At 40.7% G+C, this 24066-nt stretch overlaps 1 protein-coding gene across 1 annotated transcript in view; it reads right to left on the reverse strand.

Moving 5' to 3' along the window:
* Positions 1 to 24066, reverse strand: part of LOC126320847 (cholinesterase 1-like) — a 196981-nt gene that overhangs the window by 160901 nt on the left and 12014 nt on the right. The window contains exons 2-6 of the mRNA XM_049994126.1: positions 20376 to 20513; positions 13819 to 13950; positions 13286 to 13436; positions 12649 to 12834; positions 9239 to 9438 (exon numbers count right to left, since the gene is read on the reverse strand). Of these exons, the coding sequence (XP_049850083.1) occupies positions 9239 to 9438; positions 12649 to 12834; positions 13286 to 13436; positions 13819 to 13950; positions 20376 to 20513 (807 nt within the window). The remainder of the gene's footprint in view (positions 1 to 9238; positions 9439 to 12648; positions 12835 to 13285; positions 13437 to 13818; positions 13951 to 20375; positions 20514 to 24066) is intronic.

Here is a 24066-nt window from a genome sequence, read left to right on the forward strand (position 1 = left end):
ACTCTAATGTAGCAGTTAGTCAATAAAAAATTAGATATCTAAAGATATCGATATTGAAGAATCAGTTTCAAAATTTGCAGCCGAAACAGAGTGAAGAAATTATAATCTACGTAGGAATCATCTGTCACTAAGGAAATTTACGGTTACTTGTACAGCTTTCTTAATAATTAATTAACTGTTCGTGTTTTTCCTGGGCTTTTCTTACTCGTATTCGCCCATAAAAAATGTTTGCGAAGTAGTTAACATTATATTTTCATTACATAAGCACGCATATGAAAAAACTGCTATAGACAAATGTTGGATTTTATGCTTTTGTGAGGTTCGGAGTTTTATTAACGTCAGTCTGAACCACAGTAAAATATTGGATGTGTAGATAATCAAATGGGGAATTCTTTGTACAGTTCTGTACATGTTAGAACCTGACGCCAAATGTCACTAAGGTAGTCAATAACATTAAAATAGCTCACGGTTCTTATCTTTACGACGTTAAAGTGAGTGTAATGTGTTTTAGAGCTTTACAAAGTGAATCACAAATTCACTTGCATAAACAAAGCTTACATTCCTCTGATACGTTTAATTTTAGCTCAATGTATCTTCAGTCATCATAACTATCTAGTGTGAAAAAAATTGCGTTGGCTCCTGCCGGCCGCGGTGGCCTAGCGGTTCTAGGTGCTCAGTCAGGAACCGCGCGACTGATACGGTCGCAGGTTCGAATCCGGCTTCGGGCATTGATGTATGTGATGTCCTTAGGTTAGTTAGGTTTAAGTACTAAGTTATAGGGGACTGATGACCACAGATGTTTAGTCCCATAGTGCTCAGAGCCATTTGAACCATTTTCGTTGGTGCTTTAGGTAGCTTCGTTATCTTTACAGACTTTGCTTTCGTATACATGCGAATTTGTTGCCTCACTTCTCCATTTCCTTCGTATTTATGAGTAAGTACTAGATCTTGCACTTTTTTCCACAGACCTCTTTCCATGTCTAAATAACATCTATGCACTTCAGCTGTCATTAGTAAATCTTCAGTCGCACAAATCGCCGTTGATTCGAAATCTGCGGTCATTCCATCCTGGAATTTTTTCCAAAAAATTCCGGTCATACCAAACGAGGTGGTGCAGTGGTTAGCACACTGGACTCGCATTTAAGAGTACGACTGTTCAAACCCGTCTCCGGTCATCCTGATTTAGGTTTTCCATGCTTCCCATAAATAACTTCAGGCAAAAGCTGGGATGATTCCTCTGAAAGCGCACGGTCGATTTCCTTCCCCATCCTTTCCTAACCTGAGCTTCTGCTCAGTCGCTAATGACCTCGATTTCGGCGGTAGATTAACCACTAATCTCCTCCTCTACCTCGGAAAAGACGCATGTATGTCTCTTTTCTTTCGTTGAACAACAATGCAAAGGCGACTGCACATATGTTTGTCTCAGTATTTGTACTCTCAAAGTCGGCGTGCGTGGTGTATACTTGCCAAAACTGTTTGCTGATGCATCCATAAAGAAATCTTGTTTACTTCTTAGAGCCTCTCTCTCCCTGCTCTTCCGCTAAAAACTGTTATCCTTTCTCCTAATATGTGGTCGCTTAACGGAAAACTGCTGCCATTATTCATAGCTGGTAACTCTGCGTTGAGGTCAATTTCTTCTCTTGTCTGCGGATATCTGTCATTTTCCTGTGATTTTGTCAGCTGTTTGTATAGAGTTCTCACAGTTACTTGCTGGTCTGGCATTTCAGTGACAAAATCATACCCTGGATTATGCAGGCAACCCAGTTCCTATGAATATATTTTGGAAATAGAAGTCTTATCCACTTGTTCCCGTTTCTTTGCCTGGCTCAAGTCTTCCTTACTTTCAACCGAGCGTCGTCCGGAGCACCACATTGATGCTCGAGTGAGAAAAGCGCTGTCGAGTCCCTAGTTTTAAGCATTCTTCGCCAATGGTTTGCTTCCTATCTTGAAGAACCCCATCCCACGGTCCTTTCTATCGTTCTCTTCCAATCTGAAAATAACCTTCATAGTAGCAACACAGCTTGCTTTGAATGGTCCTTGAAACTTGCATATCGAAACTATTGCGACAGAAATACGCAAGTCACGTGATGTTAGCTCTAGGACTCCTAGAACGATATTAATGCTGTTTTATCGGACAGTCGGCCAATGTGGTAGAGGAGGTCTACCGGAGGTCTACTCTAGAGAATAGGTAGTTTAGAGCTATTACGATGGTTTGGGCGCAGGGATAAGACGTGATGCAGAGGGAGCAGGTATTGGACGTAGATTTTACAGATTTCTGTTTTGGCGCAAATTTCGCTGGGATTAATTTTCCTCGATTCGTACACCACATATACCGATTACCATCCCATTTAGTATAGCGCTTCTTAGTGCAACGGTCTTTTTTCCTTCCTTTTTTGTATCTTAGAGTGTTAAACAAAAGTGACTAACGATCTAGTTCTTTATTATTCATGTCTAAATATCTATTTTGCAACATAGCCACCTGGACAGCGAATATATTTGCCCCACCGAGGAACGTGTTTGTTGACATATTCACTGTAGACTGTCTAAAAAAAAAAGTAAAAAAAAAGCTCTTAGCACTATGGGACAACTGCTGAAGTCATCAGTCCCCGAGAACTTAGAACTACTTAAACCTAACTAACCTAAGGACATCACACACAGCCATGCACAAGGCAGGATTCGAACTTTCGACCGTAGCGGTCGAGCGCTTTCGCACTGTAGCGCCTAGAACCGCTCGGCTACTCCGGCCGGAAACCTCACCTCTGCTTGCACCACTTCATCGCTATTAAAGTGAGGTCCTCGAAGGCACTCTTTAGGTTTTAGAAACAGATGAAAATGCCAATTTAGGACAGTGAACCCAAGGCGTTGGATGGTTGCAGATGCAGCGTTCGTGTTTGGCCTGGCACTGTTATGCGGAAGGAGAGGGTGCTCCATGTGCGGACCAATTCGTCGGAATATGAACTCGATTACAGCACGATGTTAATCACTCACTGGCATAGTTACATTACGCAGAATGTTGAATGTTAATAAAGCTGTTCTGCATAATTTTTTTTAAAGAGTATTCATTTTTAAAAATTCGGTGGCATTGCTTTTCATAAAGACCTCACGTCAGTGTGCACGTAATTGGTCTTTTAAAAGATTAATAATAGTGAGGTGACTACAGAATCATTTATTAATATATATGAAACTGTTATGCTACTTTTTTCTAAAGAGATGCTTGTTATCTGTACGTGTACATCACGTCTACTGCTTTCCATCCCATTCCAATATTTCCTTAGTGGTTCATAGTTCTCTTTGTCTTAGAGTGGTTTTAACATATTCTTCAGGGACATACCGTAGTATACTAAGGAGAAATGTATTTAGTTGAAATCGCGGTTACTCAATTGGAATTATACTATTTCTTATTCGTAGCAACATAGATTACTACTTTGTGGGTTACGACAGTATGTCGCCGCACTGGGAGCCAGACATCATTTAGCCGGCCGCGGTGGCCGTGCGGTTCTAGGCGCTGCAGTCCGGAACCGCGGGGCTGCTACGGTCGCAGGTTCGAATCCTGCCTCGGGCATGGATGTGTGTGGTGTCTTTAGGTTAGTTAGGTTTAAGTAGTTCTAAGTTCTAGGGGACTGATGACCTAAGATGTTAAGTCCCATAGTGCTCAGAGCCATTTGAACCATACACCATTTGATATTGTTAAAACCACGGCAGTCATCGGACCAGCGCCTTTTTCCAAACCGTTCAGTGTCTGGAACTTCTGCAGAGCTCAGTCATCATTCTTGTAATATAGCTAGTTACAAACAGCGCCCGATCCTGCACTGAGATGGTCATGGCGTATATCGCAGACGCGAAAGAAGGAAAAGCCGTGTACCCGGAGTGTTTATACCAGCTTCATTGGGTCGTGTGCATAACAGGTGTTTCCTTTTATGTATTCTGACAAATACAGCGCCATCTATTGATAAATTTTCACACTACTTTTTTTTCTCCGATTATATTTCGTTGCAGATTGACGTCATCCTGACAATTGGTGCTATTTCTACAGCGCTTTGGAAGTTTAATTATAATCACCCTGTACTTTACACATGTATGGCTTTCCGTTCCAATAGACCTTTTAAAGAAATGGGTCTACTACCGAACCACATAAAATCTTATTAAAATGTTACACAGTGTGTGAAATACCCTAAAACTTCCGAACAACTGGTTCAGCAAATAATCTCAGAGAATGTGTGCTGAATGTCAAATCAAACTTTTTTCAGCCGTCAAATTTTCGGAATGTTATTTTATATGGCTACCAATTTCGGCGATATGTTACGCCATCCTCAGTCCCCCTGACCGACGTGTGGGAAGATTCCAATCTCGGTTCCGGTCCAATTATCGACCATCACTCAAAGACTGGTATCTGCAGATTTCTGCTTGATACAGCGATCACTTGAATCATTATCTGACGAAATGCTGGCTACTAATTTGACCGGAACCGAGTTTGGAATTTCGACCAGGCAGCCTGAGGATGGCACAATATATCGCCAAAACTGGTAGCCCAGTAAAATAACAGTTTGGAAATTTGACGACTGAAATGTGTTTGATTTGACATTCTGTACAGAACGGCCGGGTCCCGCAACCTTTTCTGAAAAGATGGACATACAGAGAATATGTAAACTATTGAGAAAGAAAGACAGCCTTAGTGAAAAGGCTTGTCATATGCTTTTGAAATTAAATAAATTGTGTCATGTGCATTTTAATTTTGAAACAGAACAATCCTGAACGTCAGGTCATAATCCGAAAAGAGTTGAAGAAAATGAGATTTTGCATTAAAAAAAAGAAATTGCCTGATACGTTGGAGGGAACAGAGGATTTCAGACACACGGTAAAGGAAGGTGGCCTTCTTTTAAACGAACAACTGTAATTGAGGAACTATAACCTCTTTAAGAGCGGACGCACGTGAAAACCATCAAAATTTACAAAAATTTTTTTTTTACTCTTCATTTATTACGTGGAAAGCAATTTAAATTCCTGAATATTATGTTCCAATTTCACTAGAAAGTGTGATAAAAATTATTAATGACAAAAGATTCCAAGTAGCCCGCCCCTTTCTTGTTCTTTGTTTGCTTATGTTATTTATTCCTACGACGCTTTCTTACAGTTTTACGCAGTACATTGAGGGGAATGTTAGTGTGGTGTATCAGAAAGGCTACGGAATAGCATCACTGCTAGTAACGTTGTATTCTTTACTTTATGGTGTTTGTTTACAAGTGGCTGCAAAGGAGTAACTTTTACGAAAGATTTATGTAGATTTGTTACTACCGTCTGCACCATGCTTCGTTCCAGTAAACTTTTTAAAAGGATAAAGGAGTGTAGTCCTTCTCTCCGCTATAATGACAACTTGGAAACTAGCCCAATAATAATGGTTCAAGAAGAGAATTGATGCAGCTGCCACGTTTTCTACCCAATTTGAAAATAAAAAACATAAAGATAAAGAAACGTCTCCTTCATGTTTAAGAGAAATATGCTTTTAGTTTGCACTAGTTCACCCACATGCGGAAAGGCCTAATAAAAAGTGCCAAATCTTTGATTTTAGTTACATTTTGGAAACTTTATAAAAGTTCTCCTCATACAGCGCGTTACAGTATTTCTATTTGACGTGCAATTTGTCAATATTATACTGGAAAGAATTTTCATTTTATGCAACATTAAGGCATTTATGTAAGAGAGGGCCCAAAATCTGGTGCAATTTCAAGAGATGTAAAACTGAATCAACAGAAGAGATCAAAATTCTGTTATACAGATATTTGTAGATCAAAGTTCGTACGAAAAGCCAATAACCTTGTTCTGAGAGATTTTTCAGGAAACAGTGGTACTCAACTTGCTGAAAAAATTAAATTGTTTATAATTAAAACCGTGTAACATTGATAATCATGAAAACTTAAATGTGTATGTACATAAAATTTCTTAAGTGTGCCCAATTTAGTTACACTGTCCTGAGCACTCAGGACTTTACAAAACTTTCTTCGAAGTATTTCAATTTCGCATAGGTCCCCCCTTAATGGCTACAAGTCGTTGCTCACTATCGTCTAACATCGGTACCTTTGTTCATCAACATCACTTCCTATTCGGAAGAGTTATTTCCCTCAGGCACTTTTCGTAATACTTTTCTTCAATCTCATGAGTGTGCATTAGTTCTATGATGGACTAATTTATCGCCAGAGGATACTGTTATTTACTTAATGTAACGTCGTTTTCCAAGATCAACAATTTTTCACTTCTTTTGAATAACATCCTACGTACTTCTTCATGTTAATACAGATTTTAATTGCTTTTATACTGTCAAAATATGGTAGTTAGTCCTATTTAAAATTATGTGGTGCCTTTTAATTCCTTTTAATCTTAGAATTTCTTTCCATTATTGTTCTACTACTTCATAATAGTAGGAAAGTACAGTCTGTGTAAGCGCTGGAGTTAGTTTCTATGTGCTTAGTTTGACGGTTGTCTGTTCAGTAGCTACACAGGTTTTAATTCTTTCAGTTTTAACGGATATTTTATTCACATTGTCTGTATTTGACTTGAGTTCCTTAACATGTGATGGATGTAATGTTGATGCACTTAAAAGTTATACGAAAAATAATCCGAATAAATAACAGTTATTATTTTACAACTTTTCATTTGCAGGTGGAAGGTAGATATCAATTTTTACGTAAAAAAATTGTTTACAGAAGATAGCCTTAGCTCTATCGAAACGTGGCTCAGTTCTAAAATAAAACAAATTGTGGAAGCTGAATGGCTGTGTAATTCATAAATAGGAAAGTTACAGTTACTGTTAACAGTCATGTTCAAGATTGGCATATGAAAGACGTCTTATAAAGGGTGTGCCATAATGAACTGATTTAAAACGCGTAGAAACCATGTTTGATGTAAGAGAGGAAGAGATGCATCTTGCCTTGCCACAAAATGAAATAAATAAATGGGATGCATAATAGAAGTGAGGTAAATTTGGTGACTGACTATAATTTGCTAGATAAGTTTAATGGAAACTTGTGAGATGAATGACTTAATGAGACTTTAAGAGACGGTGAATGACTCAGAAGAATGCTTTCCAAGTAGTTTTTAAGACTAAATAATAAAATTGCATAATTTTTTGTTGTGGGACATCCACAACTGTTCAGCAACATGTCCATGGTCAACAAACACGCCACAGGTGTAAAATGCTTTTACTGTTTTACTGAGGATGATGATGATGATGATGGTTGGTTTGTGGGGCGCTCAACAGCGCGATTGTCAGCGCCTGTACAATTTCCCAACCTTTTCTCAGCCCAATTTCGCCACTTTCATGAATGATGATGAAATTATGAGGACAACATAAACACCCAGTCATCTCGAGGCATAATGTTTTACTTACCTAAGTCTTAACAGTACCACGTTTTCAGGGTCTTAGCCCTACGACCTGTTGTATTTGAAATCTAAAGTAAAAAAATATTTGTTACTTACTCCTTTAAGCAGTCAGAAAATTTAAAAATTTGAAATTGGAAGTAAAATACATGACAAAGTCATTAAAAATAGCCTTCCTAGCATTTCAGTGCTCAAACAATCAGTAAGAAAACAACTGGTGGTGAAATATATCTTTATTCAAACGCTTTCCCACACTCCGTGCAACGAGTGTTCTGTCTAAAAGCTCATTATTTCCACTCTTTTTTGCCAATGGCTTGTCGATATCTTCCACAATCTTGGCATGGTATCCATTCCTGTAAGGTAAGAATTTTACTGTGCACCATTCAGTATTAGAGACATTCTTATTTAGTGGGACTTCATGTAACTTGTGAAGCATAGATACAAAGGACGCGGCGTTATGTACTCTATCGGGCGTGGAGGAGCTATGTATCAACGTTTCCGTGGTGGGTGGTTTCCAATAAATGTTAAACATAATCCTCTCATTATGGAAACTAAATAACAAATCGAAATATAAGAAAGTACCATCTCGTGAGAACTCCATAGTAAATCTGTGTTATGTGCTTAATTATTTAGGACCTTATGCAAATCTAAAGGCTGGTCCCTGTAATCGATCAAAAACGACAATAACGTCATTGATATACCTCCTACATTGCACAATTATGTCTTTGTACTGAGGGGTGTTTATCAAATAATATCTCCCATCCAAGTGTGACGTTAAATGTTGCCTAATGTAGTGGCTAACGGAGAGCCCATTGGCAAACCTACATTCTGCTGTCCTTCTTCTTCTCCAAACCTCAAATCGTTATGTTTCAACAGCAGTGTGAGTAACTTACAACGCTCTTTAATATATTCTTCATCTTAATTACCAATTACTTAATTATTGTCTATAAGTCCAGAACCTCATGTATGGGGAACCTCATGTATGGGGAACCTCATGTATGGGGAACCTCATGTATGGGGATATTAGTATACATGCTCTCAGCATCGAAAGAAGCAAACGTAGCTTTCTAAAGAACCCTAGTTGCTTGCAAGAGTTGTATAATTTCTTTCCTATTCCTAACCAAATGACGCTGCGAGTAATAATAATGATGGCTGAGGACGCTGTTAAGGTATCTAGTCAATTCATGACCTGGACGTCCTATAGAATTAAAAATTGGCCTGAGAGGGACACATTGCTTATAGTTCTTCAACATCCCTCTAAGTGAACCAATTATGTCGGGTTACGACAGTTCACAAGCGCTAAATGTTATCTGCTTTTTGTTTGGGCATGGACATGACGTCCTACTATTGCTAGGTGGGCTAATTTTATCATTTGATCTGATTATTTAGACTCTAATTTTTGTTTCTTAAATACTTTAATTATTTAAGGGAATAGGTTAAAAATAGTCTTACTTTGTATTTCAGGAACACTTCATGATGAGGCTGACCCCGAAACGGTGGAAGTGTATAGCGACGTCATCCATATAAGACTTCGAGCAATGAAAGCACATTGCAACTGTGACGGATTTGTTTGACATGAACATGGCAGTAATTAATCTTAGGTTAGGCCTTGCATTACCTCTCTAACTTGCAATTATAAGTTTTATTACTCTTTATTCACTACGGTAGCAACGAAAATCATGACAATCAAGTTAAGTTTATTAATGAATTATTTATTATATGTTATGCAGAGTGTATGACTGTTAAGATTATTTGGTCGCTTCATTGTTCTGTATTGCCCCCTTTTACCTGTGCCTACAAATAATCAACGATGATATCAGAAGCTATCTTATTGAGTGTAACAGTGCAATTCAAGTCATATACATACCTCTTCCGAAAGAGCCACCTTTTGATCCATTATTAGCGTTGAGGGATCCACATTTTTCAGAAAATTTACAAGATCACTTGAAGTTTTCCCTGTGTATCCCAAATATTGAGCAAATCGAATTGCTCTGTCTGTTGCATTTCTCGAAAACGCCCACGGGTTTAACGATGATCCACTCATCGAAATTGCGTTCTTGAACAGACCTGGTGAGGAACAAAATTTTCCAATGAATTACTGTAATCGCACACAATGCTAACACAAAAACCAGACACGCGTTTCCAGTGAAGTACGTATTTATCGTCCTTACGTAAAGTGTTTCGAAACCCTTTGCAGCAAGTTTCACAGATGTAACGTGCACTGCTGCAGTTTCAACATAACAAATGGCAGGCAGTATTATGCAGTGGAATTGACAGATAGCAAAACTGAAGTTGTTTTAGTGTCTTATTTACCATTTTTTTCCCAACAGTTCAAAATACAAATGGGTCTGAGCACTATGGGACTTAAATTCTGAGGTCATCAGTCCCCTAGAACTTACAACTACTTAAACCTAACTAACATAAGGACATGACACACATCCATGCCCGAGGTAGGATACGAACCTACAACCGTAGCGGTGGCGCGATTCCAGACTGTAGCGCCTAGAACCGATCGTCCACCCCGGACGGCTTTCTCAGTAGTATAATTGGACAAGATCCAGGCATCACAGCAGCAAATTTGCCTCGTTATATGGTATTTACTAACTGTAGTGATTCGTAAGACCTTGTACGATAACAACACAGCTCAGACCACTTTTTCTTGCAGAATGCTTTCGGCATCTTGCACAACGACTTCTAGCTACAAATTGATTCTACTGTAGTTCATACTTACGATCATACATGATACCGTGAGATATTGCTCCACACTGTTTGCATGTGCTCTTACTAAAGAGTGGTAGAACCTTCTGTAAATGCAAACCTGGTCCTGCTCCATACCACCATGTGTGCCAATTTCCTATTGGGGTCAGTTCTCGCTGTGTTACCTTGGAGAGATATTTGCGCAATGCGAAAACTATGAGCGTGCGCGTTGGTCTGATAAGAGGGCACTCCCCCTGTCATTATAAGTACGACCGCAGTGTGATACGAGTGGTATGTCCTCCATTACCTACTGTTTCTAGAGTCAGCATCATCAGCGATTGGAGGCTAAATTCTTACCAGAGCATAAGGGCTAAATTGATATTCTACGTTGCTACCTACCCATCTACTCGACGTTACACATTCATACAACCATTGCTGAATTCCCCGCCAAATGCAAGTTTGCGGCATTCGTCCCTTTTTTGATAATCTATCAGAGGCATATTGCATGATAATGCAAAGGCTTGACGAGCAGCACCACTGATTAAAGCTTAGCTTCTGTTCCCGCTGGTATAAATCGTAAAAGTAGAAATACATGACGGTTTCATGAATCAATTGTTTATTCTACCCGATCCCTTGAGACAACTATAATTAGTTCGTCATCGGAAGGACGTAAGATCCCAATCCTTCCCACTTCCGTAGGTGCCTAAACAATTGGTTATATTCCCTGAGATCACATCCCTGGCAACGAAAGGACGAAAGACGCAACAAACGTGGACGCCACAGCCGGCAGTGTAATACTGACAGAATCTCTCGAAGAAAGATAAGTTCTCGTCTTTCAAACTTGTATGCTATTTTAAGCAGTTCATACAGTTCTTCTTCGCCTTGAAACCAATAAACATAAATGAACTAGTATTGGTAGCCCTGGCTTGTACTAACTATGAGTTAAAGGAAACGAAGATAGCTTCCTTGCAGCTAAATTCGAAAACCAAACGTGACTACCTTTCGCCAGAGAACTCAAAACGTCTTCGAAATGCTGCAGTGTGCGACGTGCTCGATAAATCCGTTCTCCAGACCTGATGCTGATAAACGGTTTTACATGTGGTCAGCGAGACAATACTGCATTAATATCTCAAGTAGCTAAAATCACTGCACGACACAGTGACTGAGCAGATTACCGGCCGTGACAGGCAAAAATCAGTTTTTGTGGAGTACCGTTTGTAGAGCAACAGCTTCACAACTAAGCAACATAAGGGTCATTAACTTCTTTTTCATATATCTTGTGTGGAACTGAAGTTCTCAGTTCAAAGTAGTTGTGGACGGCTTTCACACTGAGTAAATACGCGTGGGGCAAGCAGGGGGGGGGGGGGGGAGGGATTTAGCATTAGACGTAACGAACACTTGGCAGAAGCAACTTAGCCAACACGTCACGAGTAGCAGCCTACCTCTTACCATCGACGTGTAATAGAAACCGTAGACGATAAACTTCCCTTTCTACATGCAACCGAAAGGCCTGGAACTAGGACGCAATTGAAACCTGAAGCCATTGTGAAGTACAATATAATTATATTACAAACGAAAATTTAGTGCACAGAAACAATAAGGCACTTCAGTGAGAGAAATCTCTTCCCAGAACTTCGTACACAGGAAGTAGCCGGTACATGAATTGGTCTTAACTGAAAAGGAAATTATTTTAGATGATTATTCTATTGTTTTAGTATCTACACTAGCGTAAACTACAACAACAGTAATGTATCATGAAAGATAATTAAAATGATATTCATTTAATTACTTAAGCTCCATGTCAGACGCTTTTACGTGGTACGTGACACAATACACTTACGTTGTGACTGTAGGTGTATTCATGGTATGTTACACTAGAATACGTCAGAACTATAGTCACTGTGCTATATGGTAATGATAGAAACTAAAATTTGATGAAACATTTTATCGTCTTTGCTACTTATTACTGTCACTCAATAGTTTCTTACTACTGTTACAGAGAGTAGCAGGATTGATTTTGCAGCCAGTATGGGACTAACGTGTAAGGCTTTGAGGAGTTATTCTTGGAAAGCAGCACATTTCAGTAATAAATCGATCTAATAGTATATCATCTAATGAAGATTTATATAGTTTGAGATTTATTCATACGATACAGACTTTTCGGTTGGTATTCACTTGAGTTAAAACTTCCGGGCTAAGAGGCCGTCGTCCATATACGAACGTATATCCTGACTTTCGTCTCCGACTGTGGGAGATATCATCGGAGATAAAACGGTGAGATGTCTCGCGCAGTCGGAGAGGAAAAGTCAAGGAATACTTTTATATATCTACCACGGCGTCTTTGCGCGGAAGTTTTAATTGATATTTTAGACTACGTTGCCGTGCTGCGTTCGTGAAAGCTATGCTTGCGAGATAACATGAACGATTATTACTCGGAGAAGAAACTACGACTCCTAATTTCGATGTGATTAATAAATAAATTTTAATGACTACGCAGTAGTTGACACAAACGTATAATTTTTGAAAATCTCGATCAGTTGAAAGATTAAATTAGTAGAGTGTTTGAAAAGTTTTACTTGCCTGTGCTCAGCGGAGATACGACGTGATAATGGATAGATGCTCCTCCAGCGCTTTGGCCGAAAATGGTAACTTTTTGTGGGTCACCACCAAACGCTGCTATGTTCCTCTGTACCCAGCGAAGTGCTTCTGTCTGGTCTTTAAGGCCCATGTTTCCTGGGACGACTTCGTCCCCTGTGCTTAGGAAACCTACGGATTTTTTTTTGTTTTGTCAGTGATGTATTTAGAAACACAGCGGACGTTGTATAACATAAAGATATTTAGTAAGGTAATGAACAGAGTGAGGAGAGCGAAGTTCCTAAAAGAGGTAGTTTACGCCAGATCACTTTTGCAGAAATTTTTATATTGGTGCTTTCTACAGCTAAGAACAAGCGTATGTACCAGCACAATATTACTTCTATGATGTGTGGCATATAACACCAGTTTCAGATGTAAGGTGGCGTCACACATTTCAGCAAAACATTTTGTGTATAAAGGATAACTAGGACTTCACAAACACTGCTTATCACAAAATACAAAATAAATCATTAATGACAAACGGAATTTCTGTTGTTCATTGACCTAGATGTGTAACGAAAAATCATCTCATACCGTTTTTATCATTCAAGTAAGAGGTGACGTTGATAAAAATATTTGTTACCCAGGAGTCCGAGACGATAGTTTATGCTGACGAGGATGACGTCTTGGTCTACGTAGTAATTAGGTGTCGCACCCTGACCGTAGCCTGATGTGAAACATCCACCGTGGATCCATACCATTACAGGTTTTAGTTCTTCTTTCTGCAGGGCTGTCTGCATAAATGTAGAAAATCATCGTACTGAGTCGTGTTAGAGGAGTAATAAAATCTAATAAGGAATTCTTTGACATAGCTTTGTTTCGTTATTAAACTTAAAGTATCATTCGGTTTTTCATTTAAAAAAAGGTTCAAATGGCTCTGAGCACTATGGGACTCAACTGCTGTGGTCATCAGTCCCCTAGAACTTAGAACTACTTAAACCTTACTAACCTAATGACATCACACATATCCATGCCCGAGGCAGGATTCGAACCTGCTACCGTAGCAGTCGCACGGTTCCGGACTGCGCGCCTAGAACCGCGAGACCACCGCGGCCGGCAGTTTTTCATCACATTAGTAAATTATGCAGTAGCAGTTTTTTATTTAATTATGCCTACCTCTGGACCAAAGACATTCAGGTAGAGGCAGTCCTCGTCTCCAGACGCTTCATTGTTATCAAGTTGAGGACACATCGATCCTACCGCCAGTGCATCTCTAACGCCAGACCAAGCAGCTTTACTCACTGGTGGCTAAGGAAAAGAGAAAGTTTCATAATACGTAAATATCTGTTTCATCTTAGAGAAAATGTTCAAATGTGTGTGAAATCTTATGGGACTTAACTGCTAAGGTCATCAGTCCCTAAGCTTACACACTACTTAACCTAAATTATCCTAAGGACAAACACACCCATGCCCGAGGGAGCACTCGAACCTCCGCCGGGACCAGCCGCACAGCCCGTGACTCGTGACTGCAGCGCCTTAGAGCAAATCTTAAGAATTATGAAGAATACGTAGCTAAAGACAACAGTGAATTAACGAACATCCACTGAAGTGACGAAAGTCTCGGGATACCTCTTCATATCGTGTCGGACCTCCTTTTGCTCAGCGTAGTGCAACAACTCGACGGGGCATGGACTCAATAAGGGGTTTGAAGTCCACTGCGGAAGCTTTGAGCCATTGTACCTCTATAGCCGTCCATAAATGCGAGTGTTGCTGGTGCAGGTTTTTTTGTGTGACCTGACCTCTCGATTACGTCCCACAAATGTTCGATAGGATAGTCGTTCATAAATGCGAAAGTCTTGTCGGTGCACGATTTTGTGCACGATCTAATCACTCAATTATGTCCCATAAATATTCGATGGGATTCAAGTCGGGGAATGTGAGCGGCCAAACCATTTGCTGTCAAAAATGTTCTTCAAATCAGTCACGAACAACTGTGGCCCAATAAAATGGCGCATCGTCATCCATAAAAAAAATCCTTGGTTGTTTGGGAAAACGACGTACATGTGTGGAGTACAATGGTCTCAAAGTAGTCGAACATCCAAGAGGGGCCATTCCATTCCATATACACGTAGCTCACAGCATTATTGAGCCACCACCAGATTGCAGAGTCCCTTACTAACAACTCGAGTCCATGGCTAAGCGGGGTCTGCTTCACACTCGAACACTATCATCAGTTCTTATCAGCAGATAACAGGATTCATGTGACGAGGTCACTGCCTACCAGACGTCTGGGATCAATCGATTTGTTCACGATCCCAGGAGAGGCGCTGCAGGTTCATGTCGTGCCGTTAGCAAAGGCAGCGCTCGCATCGCTCATCTGCTATCATAGCCCATTAACGCCAAATTTCGCCGCACTGCCGTAACAGATAAGTTCGTTGTAGGTCCGACGTTGATTTCTACGGTTACTTCACGCAGTATTACTTGTCTGTTAGCACTGACAACTCTACGCAAACGCCGCTGGTCTCCGTCATTAAGTGAAGGCCATCGGCCACTGTGTTGTCCGCGGTGAGAGGTAATGACTGACATGTGGTAATCTCGGGACACTATTGACACTGTGGATCGCGGAAATTTAATTTTCCAACGATATCCGAAATTTAATGGTCTACGCGTCTAGCTTCAACCATCATTCCGCTTTCAAAGTCTGTTACTTCCGTCGTGCGGCATAATCACGTCGGAAACCTTTTCACATTAATCACCTAAGTGTAAACGACAGTTCTGCCGGTGTTCTGCCCTTTTATACCTTTTTGTACGCGATACAGACAGAGACAGTATCGGTATCTCATAACGTTAGTCACCTAAGTGTAATAATAACGTTGTTAAATGAAGCTGTTCGAAGGTGTGGTTTGCTTCAGGGTAGACACAGAAAACTAGGGGCTTGTTTCCTTGCTGTCTTCTTTATGAAAAATTCGAAAATGTATCTGATAAAGAGAGTGACAAATTGCTTTAGTAAATAGAAAGTGAGTCGCAGCTTGGGTTCAGAAGTTGTAGAAGTGCAGAGTCAATCGTAGTAGAATTGACAAAAGTGACACTGGACACTCTTGACAAGGTTGAATAAGTCACATATATATTCTTAGATGTCTCCGAGGATGATTATAGTACTAACCATAATATTCTACTGAATAAACTAGAACCACCATGCAATAGAGTTGTAGCTGACAACTGATTTCAGTCACAATTAGCAGATATGGTAAACGAAACGAAATGATCTTATGGCATTGCGGCCGGGAAGTCCCATTCGGTTTCGGCCGCCAAGTGCAAGTCTTATTTCAGTCGACGCCACGTTGGGCTACATGCGGCCGATGATGAGGAAGAAATGATGATGAGGATAACACAACACTCAGTCCCCGAGCGGAGAAAATCTCCGACCGGATCGGAATCGTATCCGGGTCCGGTGCTTGGGAGACAAGCACGTTATCACTCACCTAAGCAGGCGTAAAGCAGATATGGTACAAAACGTAGGCATACAAGGTGAACCGGAACTCCATTGACAAAGTGTCAGAGGTTGTTCAGGGAACCCTTTAAGTATTTAGATATAACAAACCTACGGTCTCCAGCGGTTCGTTACAGGGTAATAATGTAATTATTATTTAATTGGTTTGCTATCGCAGTCACGCTTGTTTCTGTGAAAATAACTCCACAGTATTAGAGGATCTGTAACATTCGATCACCAATACCGACAACACATAAGAAAATGCAATGCTTCAATCTTCTGGAGGTGCAAAAGTACTGTAACGTTGCCGTCGGTTCTGGAACAGCTCAGAATACAACCGTTATGCCACTCTGCAATTGTACTTAATGAGCCAATAAACGAAGCCCACATATGTCAGCTCTTCATCACTAAGCCTAGACATAGCACTGCTGTCTATCACTGTCAAACCACAACTAACATTGCGGAGAAACAAAGTCCTAGACAGAACAGAGCAGTACTGAATACACACTTGAGGGCAACGAGTTAAAGAGGGAATCACTGTTGGCAATAGCAGGTACTGTGAACGAATGTAAACGAGACACTCAACGCATACCGTTGACATTTGCACTGTTGTGTAACAACCCTCGAAGACTGTGGGTCCCCCGCACCAAAATACATAGAAGGTTTACCTGAAGAGCCTCTGAATGTTTGTAAGTGGAGTTCTGGTTCATTCATTAATAACTTTTCAAATAGTGTCAGTCATGGAGAAAATTCTCTCTTTGCTGATGACATAACAGTATGCTCACTGGAATGTAGAGGAATTAAATCAGGTGATGATCAGGAAATTAAATTGGAAGATGAATCACTAAAAGTAGAAGAAGAGTTTAGCTAACTGGACAGCAAAGTAATCAATTATGACCAAAACAGAAAGGATACAGAACACATATTGGGGATAGCAAGGAAATCTTTTCTGAAAAAAAGAATTTTTTTGACATGTAATACAAATTTCATTATTAGGAAGGATTAGCTGAGAGTATTTACATGGATTGTCGCCTTGTGTGGAAGTGAAACATGGCCAATAAGCAGTTCAAACATAAAGACCACATAAGCTTTTAAAATGTGATTTTATATATGTGCAACAATGCTAATAGTAGATAGAATAAGTAATAAGAACGTATTAAACAGAATTGTGGAGATCAACTTGACTAAAAGAAGGGACCAGTTGACAGGAAATATCCGAAGGCATCACGGGTAATAGGTTTGGTAATGGAGGGACATGAGCAGCCTAACAGTTGTAGAGGGAGTCCTGGACACGAATACCTAAGCAGGTTCAAATGGACATAGTTTGCAGTAGAGGTTGCATAGAATAGACTACTGTGGAGATTGTATCAACAAATTAGTCTTTGGCCTGAACTCCAAGAAAGCTGATAAAGTAATATTTTGACAGAACAATGTGGGTAACTTTGTAGAAAAAATGTGGTGTGGCTGATGTGTTTCAGGTAACTTTGGGTTCAAATGGTTGAAATGGCTCTGAGCACTATGGGACTTAACATCTATGGTCATCAGTCCCCTAGAACTTAGAACTACTTAAACCTAACTAACCTAAGGACAGCACACAACACACAGCCATCAAGAGGGTAACTTTGGGGATATACAGTTGAAATCTTTGGACTGAAACTACTACCACAAATCTATGTGGTTCTTACTCTTTGAAACTATGGAATGAATCTATAACTACAAACATGTCAGCTGCATCACACAAACGACAAGTCTCTATGAACTGTTAGGTGGATGATGGTCTAATAAGAGAGCTGTTGATGTACGATTATTATTTCCAGCCTTCTTTATTCACTCACTGAATTTCACAAGTTTCTAAGCAAAGTATTCGTTAGTTACCGCAATGGAATGTTTCCAACTTCCATTTATTATTTTTCGAATTGCCTTGTGTTCATTGTATCCAAATTCGTCCGTTGTACGCGAGGAGTAACTAGACAGTAGTGCTTCACATTCCTGATGAGAGAATTTTCGTGTGTCTGCTGTAAGTAGTGTTGCAGGCTGTAAGGCTGAAACAGCTTGTCTAAGGGCTTTCTTATGTACAGCTACTGCTGAGTGAAATACAGGTTTCTGTCTGGAGGAGAAAAACGTGTTTGCACCTACTAAGTGGATTTTTTTGTTCTGGAAAACAGGTCAGATATAAAGAGCTGACATCCCTCCAAGTTACTAACTGTAGAACAGAAGTAGCATGTCTAAGTGCATTTTCTAGTTGGAATGTGCTACAGTTTTCAATTTGTCTATGAGAGAAATAATGTTTATGTTAGGCATATATAATATCACAAATTCTCTGGAAGTTCTGACTGGACTGTGACTGTGATCTCATAGGCATCAGCACACTGGCAGACTCGCGCATTTGGTACGTCACACACCTCTAATTCGGCAGAGCAAAAAGTAGTGGATTAGGCGCCACTACCCAGCTGTTGTGTCCTGTCGCAGCCATTGGGGTATGTCAGACAGTGCCAGGTGTCAACCAACAGCACACAGTGAGGTGGGATGGGAAGCTGGCATTCTAATATCACATGGTCTGGGCAGAGGTAGGAAGAGGCAGCAGCACTGCCAAAGTGTCAGCTTCCATACAGCACACTGCTGTGGTTGTCACAGTGACTGATGACTCACAGTGGATGACATGGCACAGTGCTTCACAAGTAGATGGCTGCTAGAGAGAGTGACGCAGACAACTAGTCTTAAACTTAGGGCAAGTCAGCTCCTGGGTTGCAAAATCAGGATTGAAATTCCTTAAACATGAAAGTTGAGTGAGTTTTAAACTTGGGACATGAGAGGAGTAGAGAAAACCAATGATTTCTGAATATCACACTATTTTAAACTTACACCAAATTCTAAGCTTAGTCCAAGTGGTCTGGCAACCATGCAGGCTGTGCTATTCAGCTGGAAAATCTGACAACCAGGGAAGTTGCACAAGACTCCTCAGGTCCACCATCATGGATTCTGTTGTCATAAGACCAAGGCACTATCCTCAGGTTGAAACACCCCCGATTAAATTTCCTTTATTGGATTTTGTGTAATTTATCGAAGCCGCCAAACAGCTAATTATTATGATTATATGACGGTGTGCTTAATGGATGAAAGGCTATCGGTTTTTCTGCTGTCGTTTGGGGAGTATTTCAACCGAGTGCGGCTGCTTTGCAACTGAATAGTGCAAGGATAGAAAGTTTGTCTATTATTAAGGACCACAAAGGGTGCGATGTACAAACTGTATTGTATTTTCTACGAACACACAAATTCTGAGGCAGTTGCTACCTTCGCCTTACACGTCTAATCACGGTTATATCTCTTATTGGTTGCTGATTTTAGGTGTTTTGTTTCACGCAATAATGAGGGTTTATATCCACAACAATCCTCACTGCAATCCATGGTTGTTTCTGGCCGACGCGGTTGACGCGAAACACGAAATTCGGCACTTGTCACTTCTGGTGTCATATCACTCGCGGATCGGTGTCGATGAGGGTCCACCCCACGACGATTAGGGGGACGCGCTCATCTGTCACACTTCGGTGAATTTACTCGACCACCATTCTTGCCCGCCTCTCCAACAGTACAGCTCACTCCAGGCTCTCCTCTCCAGTACTACTCCGCACTCGACACTCGTCTCACTGCCTCCTGCAGCACTTGACAATCGACTCCTGTCTACTATCGACCTGGGCGTCGGATACTAGCTTCTATGTTTGTGGGATCACGGATCCCTTACAAGGTCAATCATCCAATATTTAGATGTGACAGATATGACGGAAAACCTGTCAATCATTGTGGCTGCGCCTGTGTTGGTAGGTCAGCCATGCTGGGTCGCCAAATTGGATACTTTTTTTCATTTTACACCTGTAGGATAACTGTCCATCTTCGAATTTTGAACTTCCCGAAATGTTATATTTAGGACAATTGATCTGTGACATTAGAAGGTTGAATCCGTGACATTAGAAGGTTGAGAAGAACAAAGTTTTTTTTTCATTTCCCATCAGTTTTTGAATTTCTTGTGGTTTCCACATAGGGCAATTGGTCCGTGGCCACTATGATATCATAGGAGTGAGGGATGGATTGGGGGAGAGGGGATGGGTTGGCAGATGGGATGGAAGAAATTTGACAATTCGGAAGGATGAGGCCATTGTAAATCTAGCAGCAATGGAGACAGTGCCAGAATGTACTCAGTACCATTACTCGTATATACAACATAGGAAAAAGAAACATGTATACTTGCCTGGAAGCGAAGATCTCCCACTGGTGGTTCAGCATATGGAATACCTTGAAACATGAACATGGGAATGTCTGTCCATGTTTTCGACATCTGACCCCTCAGGGTGCCCTCTTGTATTTCCACTGTTACATACTCTTGAGCCTGTAACAAATGTAAAGAAAATTTAAAAAAACGAGGTAACAGATGAGTTATGAACACTTTATTAAAAGTGGAAGAAGTACTTTAAGGTATGACAAATGGACTGCATAATTTAGATCTGTTACACAAAATTAATGAACATCTCACAGAAATAAGGTAATGAAGCAAGATTATGTATCAATTACCCAGCAACCCAGTGCAGACTAGAAGATAAAAATCAATGTGTCACAAAATAAAAAAGTTAAATTTCCTATAAAGTCTCTATCTAAGTTTATCTTCAAAGTTCTGTTTTTCATATAGTGTCTTAATCCAGCGAATATTACATTCTATTTCATACCACAATCCCTTAGAGCATAGTCAGTGATGTCTCTGGGGTATATGAAGAAGTCAAAGAAATTAATTTTATGTAAACTGTATTTGATAATTAAAATATTATGGAATATTATAGATCCAGCTGTCAGTAAAAATATTGTTACAGATTTTCAGCAAATCTCGTAGGAGTTTTAAGTTTTATATGCCCTGTGCATGTACCTTTCGTTTGAGTCCAAGTAACTGGAAAACACGAAGTTCATAAATTCACTCTCAAACTTAAAAATATTCCTCATAACACTAGTGATATGCTTTGGAAAAATGTTGATCAAATGTGAAACCAGGTATTTCATTCCCTTTTAGCACAAGCATTAATTCTTGGTAAACATTGATTTGACTTCTAATATTAGTAGTATTATGTACTGATTGTTTACTAAGAATAGGTATTGGTAACGGTAAAAAAAATTAAAAAGAATTGTCAAAGTTGGATTTTATTTTTAGCTCCACCTAATGCTTTCTCAAAAGGTGATATTTTTAACTTGTTGATTCATGGGATCATACAAAGCAAGCAAGTATTGCCACGAATCTGTAGTTCATAGCATTCCTAATTTCCCACCATACCCAGCCAGACACATCAGCGTTGCTCTAGTACTAAAACATCAGCAAGGAACGCTGTGATCCACGTTTGCCGCGCTGATGGTGACAGCTTAAACCATTGTGAACAGCACAAGTAGTGAGAACTGCATTGACCTGTTCCCCTTCAAATACAGATCTCAAAGATCATCATGTCACTGTGTTCACACGTGATATCTGTGCACTGTTGTCAGTAGTCACTGTGGCGTATGGAGAACTGCGGCACCGCCAGTGCCCTGTCTGTGGTCAGAACCTGTGGTGCATAGTCATCGATCCTTTTAGTGTTTAGATGGCACTTATGGCGCCAACGAAGTGCAATGGTTACTGCCTTTACCTGTACTGACACAGAGAATTTTCAGAGGAGTCGAAGAGTGCGCTCTGCTGGTCATAAGGAGCACAACCTGGGGGCTTTCGCAGCTGACGGTGGTAGCCTGTTAGCTTTATGATCAAGGCCCTGCACAACATTAGATGCAAATGTGCACTGAGTGTAGCCACTTGTAAACAACCTCCCGCATGGGAGACTATGAGTCTAAACTATTGAGTTGTTTGTATCTGTGGCATATGAGAGGTGTGGCAGTGTGTTTTACCAGACAGGGCAAGCATAACAGTTTTTCTATCTACCGGGGGTGGACTAAATATATGAACCACAAGTTACGTTTTTCGCTATTAGCGTGAATCAGATCTTTCTCAAGTGTTATTGAGTTAATATGATTGAACCAGTGGTTCAATCCTGTGTATTAGGATTTTACTCTGTTATTATCTTAAATGAATCATCTCGCATGTATCAACTGTATCAAAAGTTATTTAGCCATAAGCATTGGTAGCTTGGCAGTGTTGTTGGTATTTAGTTTCGTAGTTGTCTGGAGATAGTAACAAGAGTAGATCTAGATCTATATAGAGGTCATCGAACTGATCCAAAATAATACAAAGCAGTCATTCACACTGTAAGCTTTTCAATTGTCATTGCAATTTGTTTTGTTGTTGCCCAGTTGGTCACAAGAGTGCAAGACTGAATTTAGTTTACATTTGAGTTTTTTATGTTAACGCTAAATATTTAATTGTTCTGTTAGTTATTTTAGCCATACTTGAAATTCTTTTGGCCTAAAAATGTATATTTGTTTTATTACAAGGTGTTTAATGTTCTGTTGAAATTTTGTTGTTTTAATAAAATAATATTGTTCATTATGCCCCACTTCTGCACAAACCTCAGACAAAACCCCATTCCACTAAATTCCCATGTGACAAGTTAATTAGTTTAAAAATGACTAACTTGCTACTCGTAGTGAAATAAATTACTGCATGATGTATGGTGTGTAGGTTTTCTTATTCCTGTAATGACTTACTTTTATTCTCTATGAATGCACTCTATCCACCTCTTAGACCTCGATGTCACAACCGACCTAAATTTTACTGCTGCATTTCATAATGGCATGATGTACTGACATATTAAATGTCAGTTGTTGACCATCATTGCCTGAGAGAACATTAACTAGTCTACACTATGAATTGGTTGTGAGGGTATGTCTCAATATGTTACCAGTTTCAGCAAGCTCATTTTCCATAAGTATAATTACACGTTATGTGATGGTTCAGTTTATGTGATCGTCTTTAGGTTGCATGCAGTAACAAAGAATTGAACCACAGTTCCGAAATAAATGTACACTCCTGGAAATGGAAAAAAGAAAACATTGACACCGGTGTGTCAGACCCACCATACTTGCTCCGGACACAGCGAGAGGGCTGAACAAGCAATGATCACACGCACGGCACAGCGGACACACCAGGAACCGCGGTGTTGGCCGTCGAATGGCGCTAGCTGCGCAGCATTTGTGCACCGCCGCCGTCAGTGTCAGCCAGTTTGCCGTGGCATACGGAGCTCCATCGCAGTCTTTAACACTGGTAGCATGCCGCGACAGCGTGGACGTGAACCGTATGTGCAGTTGATGGACTTTGAGCGAGGGCGTATAGTGGGCATGCGGGAGGCCAGGTGGACGTACCGCCGAATTGCTCAACACATGAGGCGTGAGGTCTCCACAGTACATCGATGTGGTCGCCAGTGGTCGGCGGAAGGTGCACGTTCCCGTAGACCTAGGACCGGACCGCAGCGACGCACGGATGCACGCCAAGACCGTAGGATCCTACGCAGTGCTGTAGGGGACCGCACCGCCACTTCCCAGCAAATTAGGGACACTGTTGCTCCTGGGGTATCGGCGAGGACCATTCGCAACCGTCTCCATGAAGCTGGGCTACGGTCCCGCACACCGTTAGGCCGTCTTCCGCTCACGCCCCAACATCGTGCACCCCGCCTCCAGTGGTGCCGCGACAGGCGTGAATGGAGGGACGAATGGAGACGTGTCGTCTTCAGCGATGAGAGTCGCTTCTGCCTTGGTGCCAATGATGGTCGTATGCGTGTTTGGCGCCGTGCAGGACTGCATACGACCAAGGCACACAGGGCCAACACCCGGCATCATGGTGTGGGGAGCGATCTCGTACACTGGCCGTACACCTCTGGTGATCGTCGAGGGGACACTGAATAGTGCATGGTACATCCAAACCGTCATCGAACCCATCGTTCTACCATTCCTAGACCGGCAAGAGAACTTGCTGTTCTAAC

Source organism: Schistocerca gregaria, chromosome 2, assembly GCF_023897955.1.
Source record: "Schistocerca gregaria isolate iqSchGreg1 chromosome 2, iqSchGreg1.2, whole genome shotgun sequence".
In the NCBI taxonomy this organism is placed as follows: domain Eukaryota; kingdom Metazoa; phylum Arthropoda; class Insecta; order Orthoptera; family Acrididae; genus Schistocerca; species Schistocerca gregaria.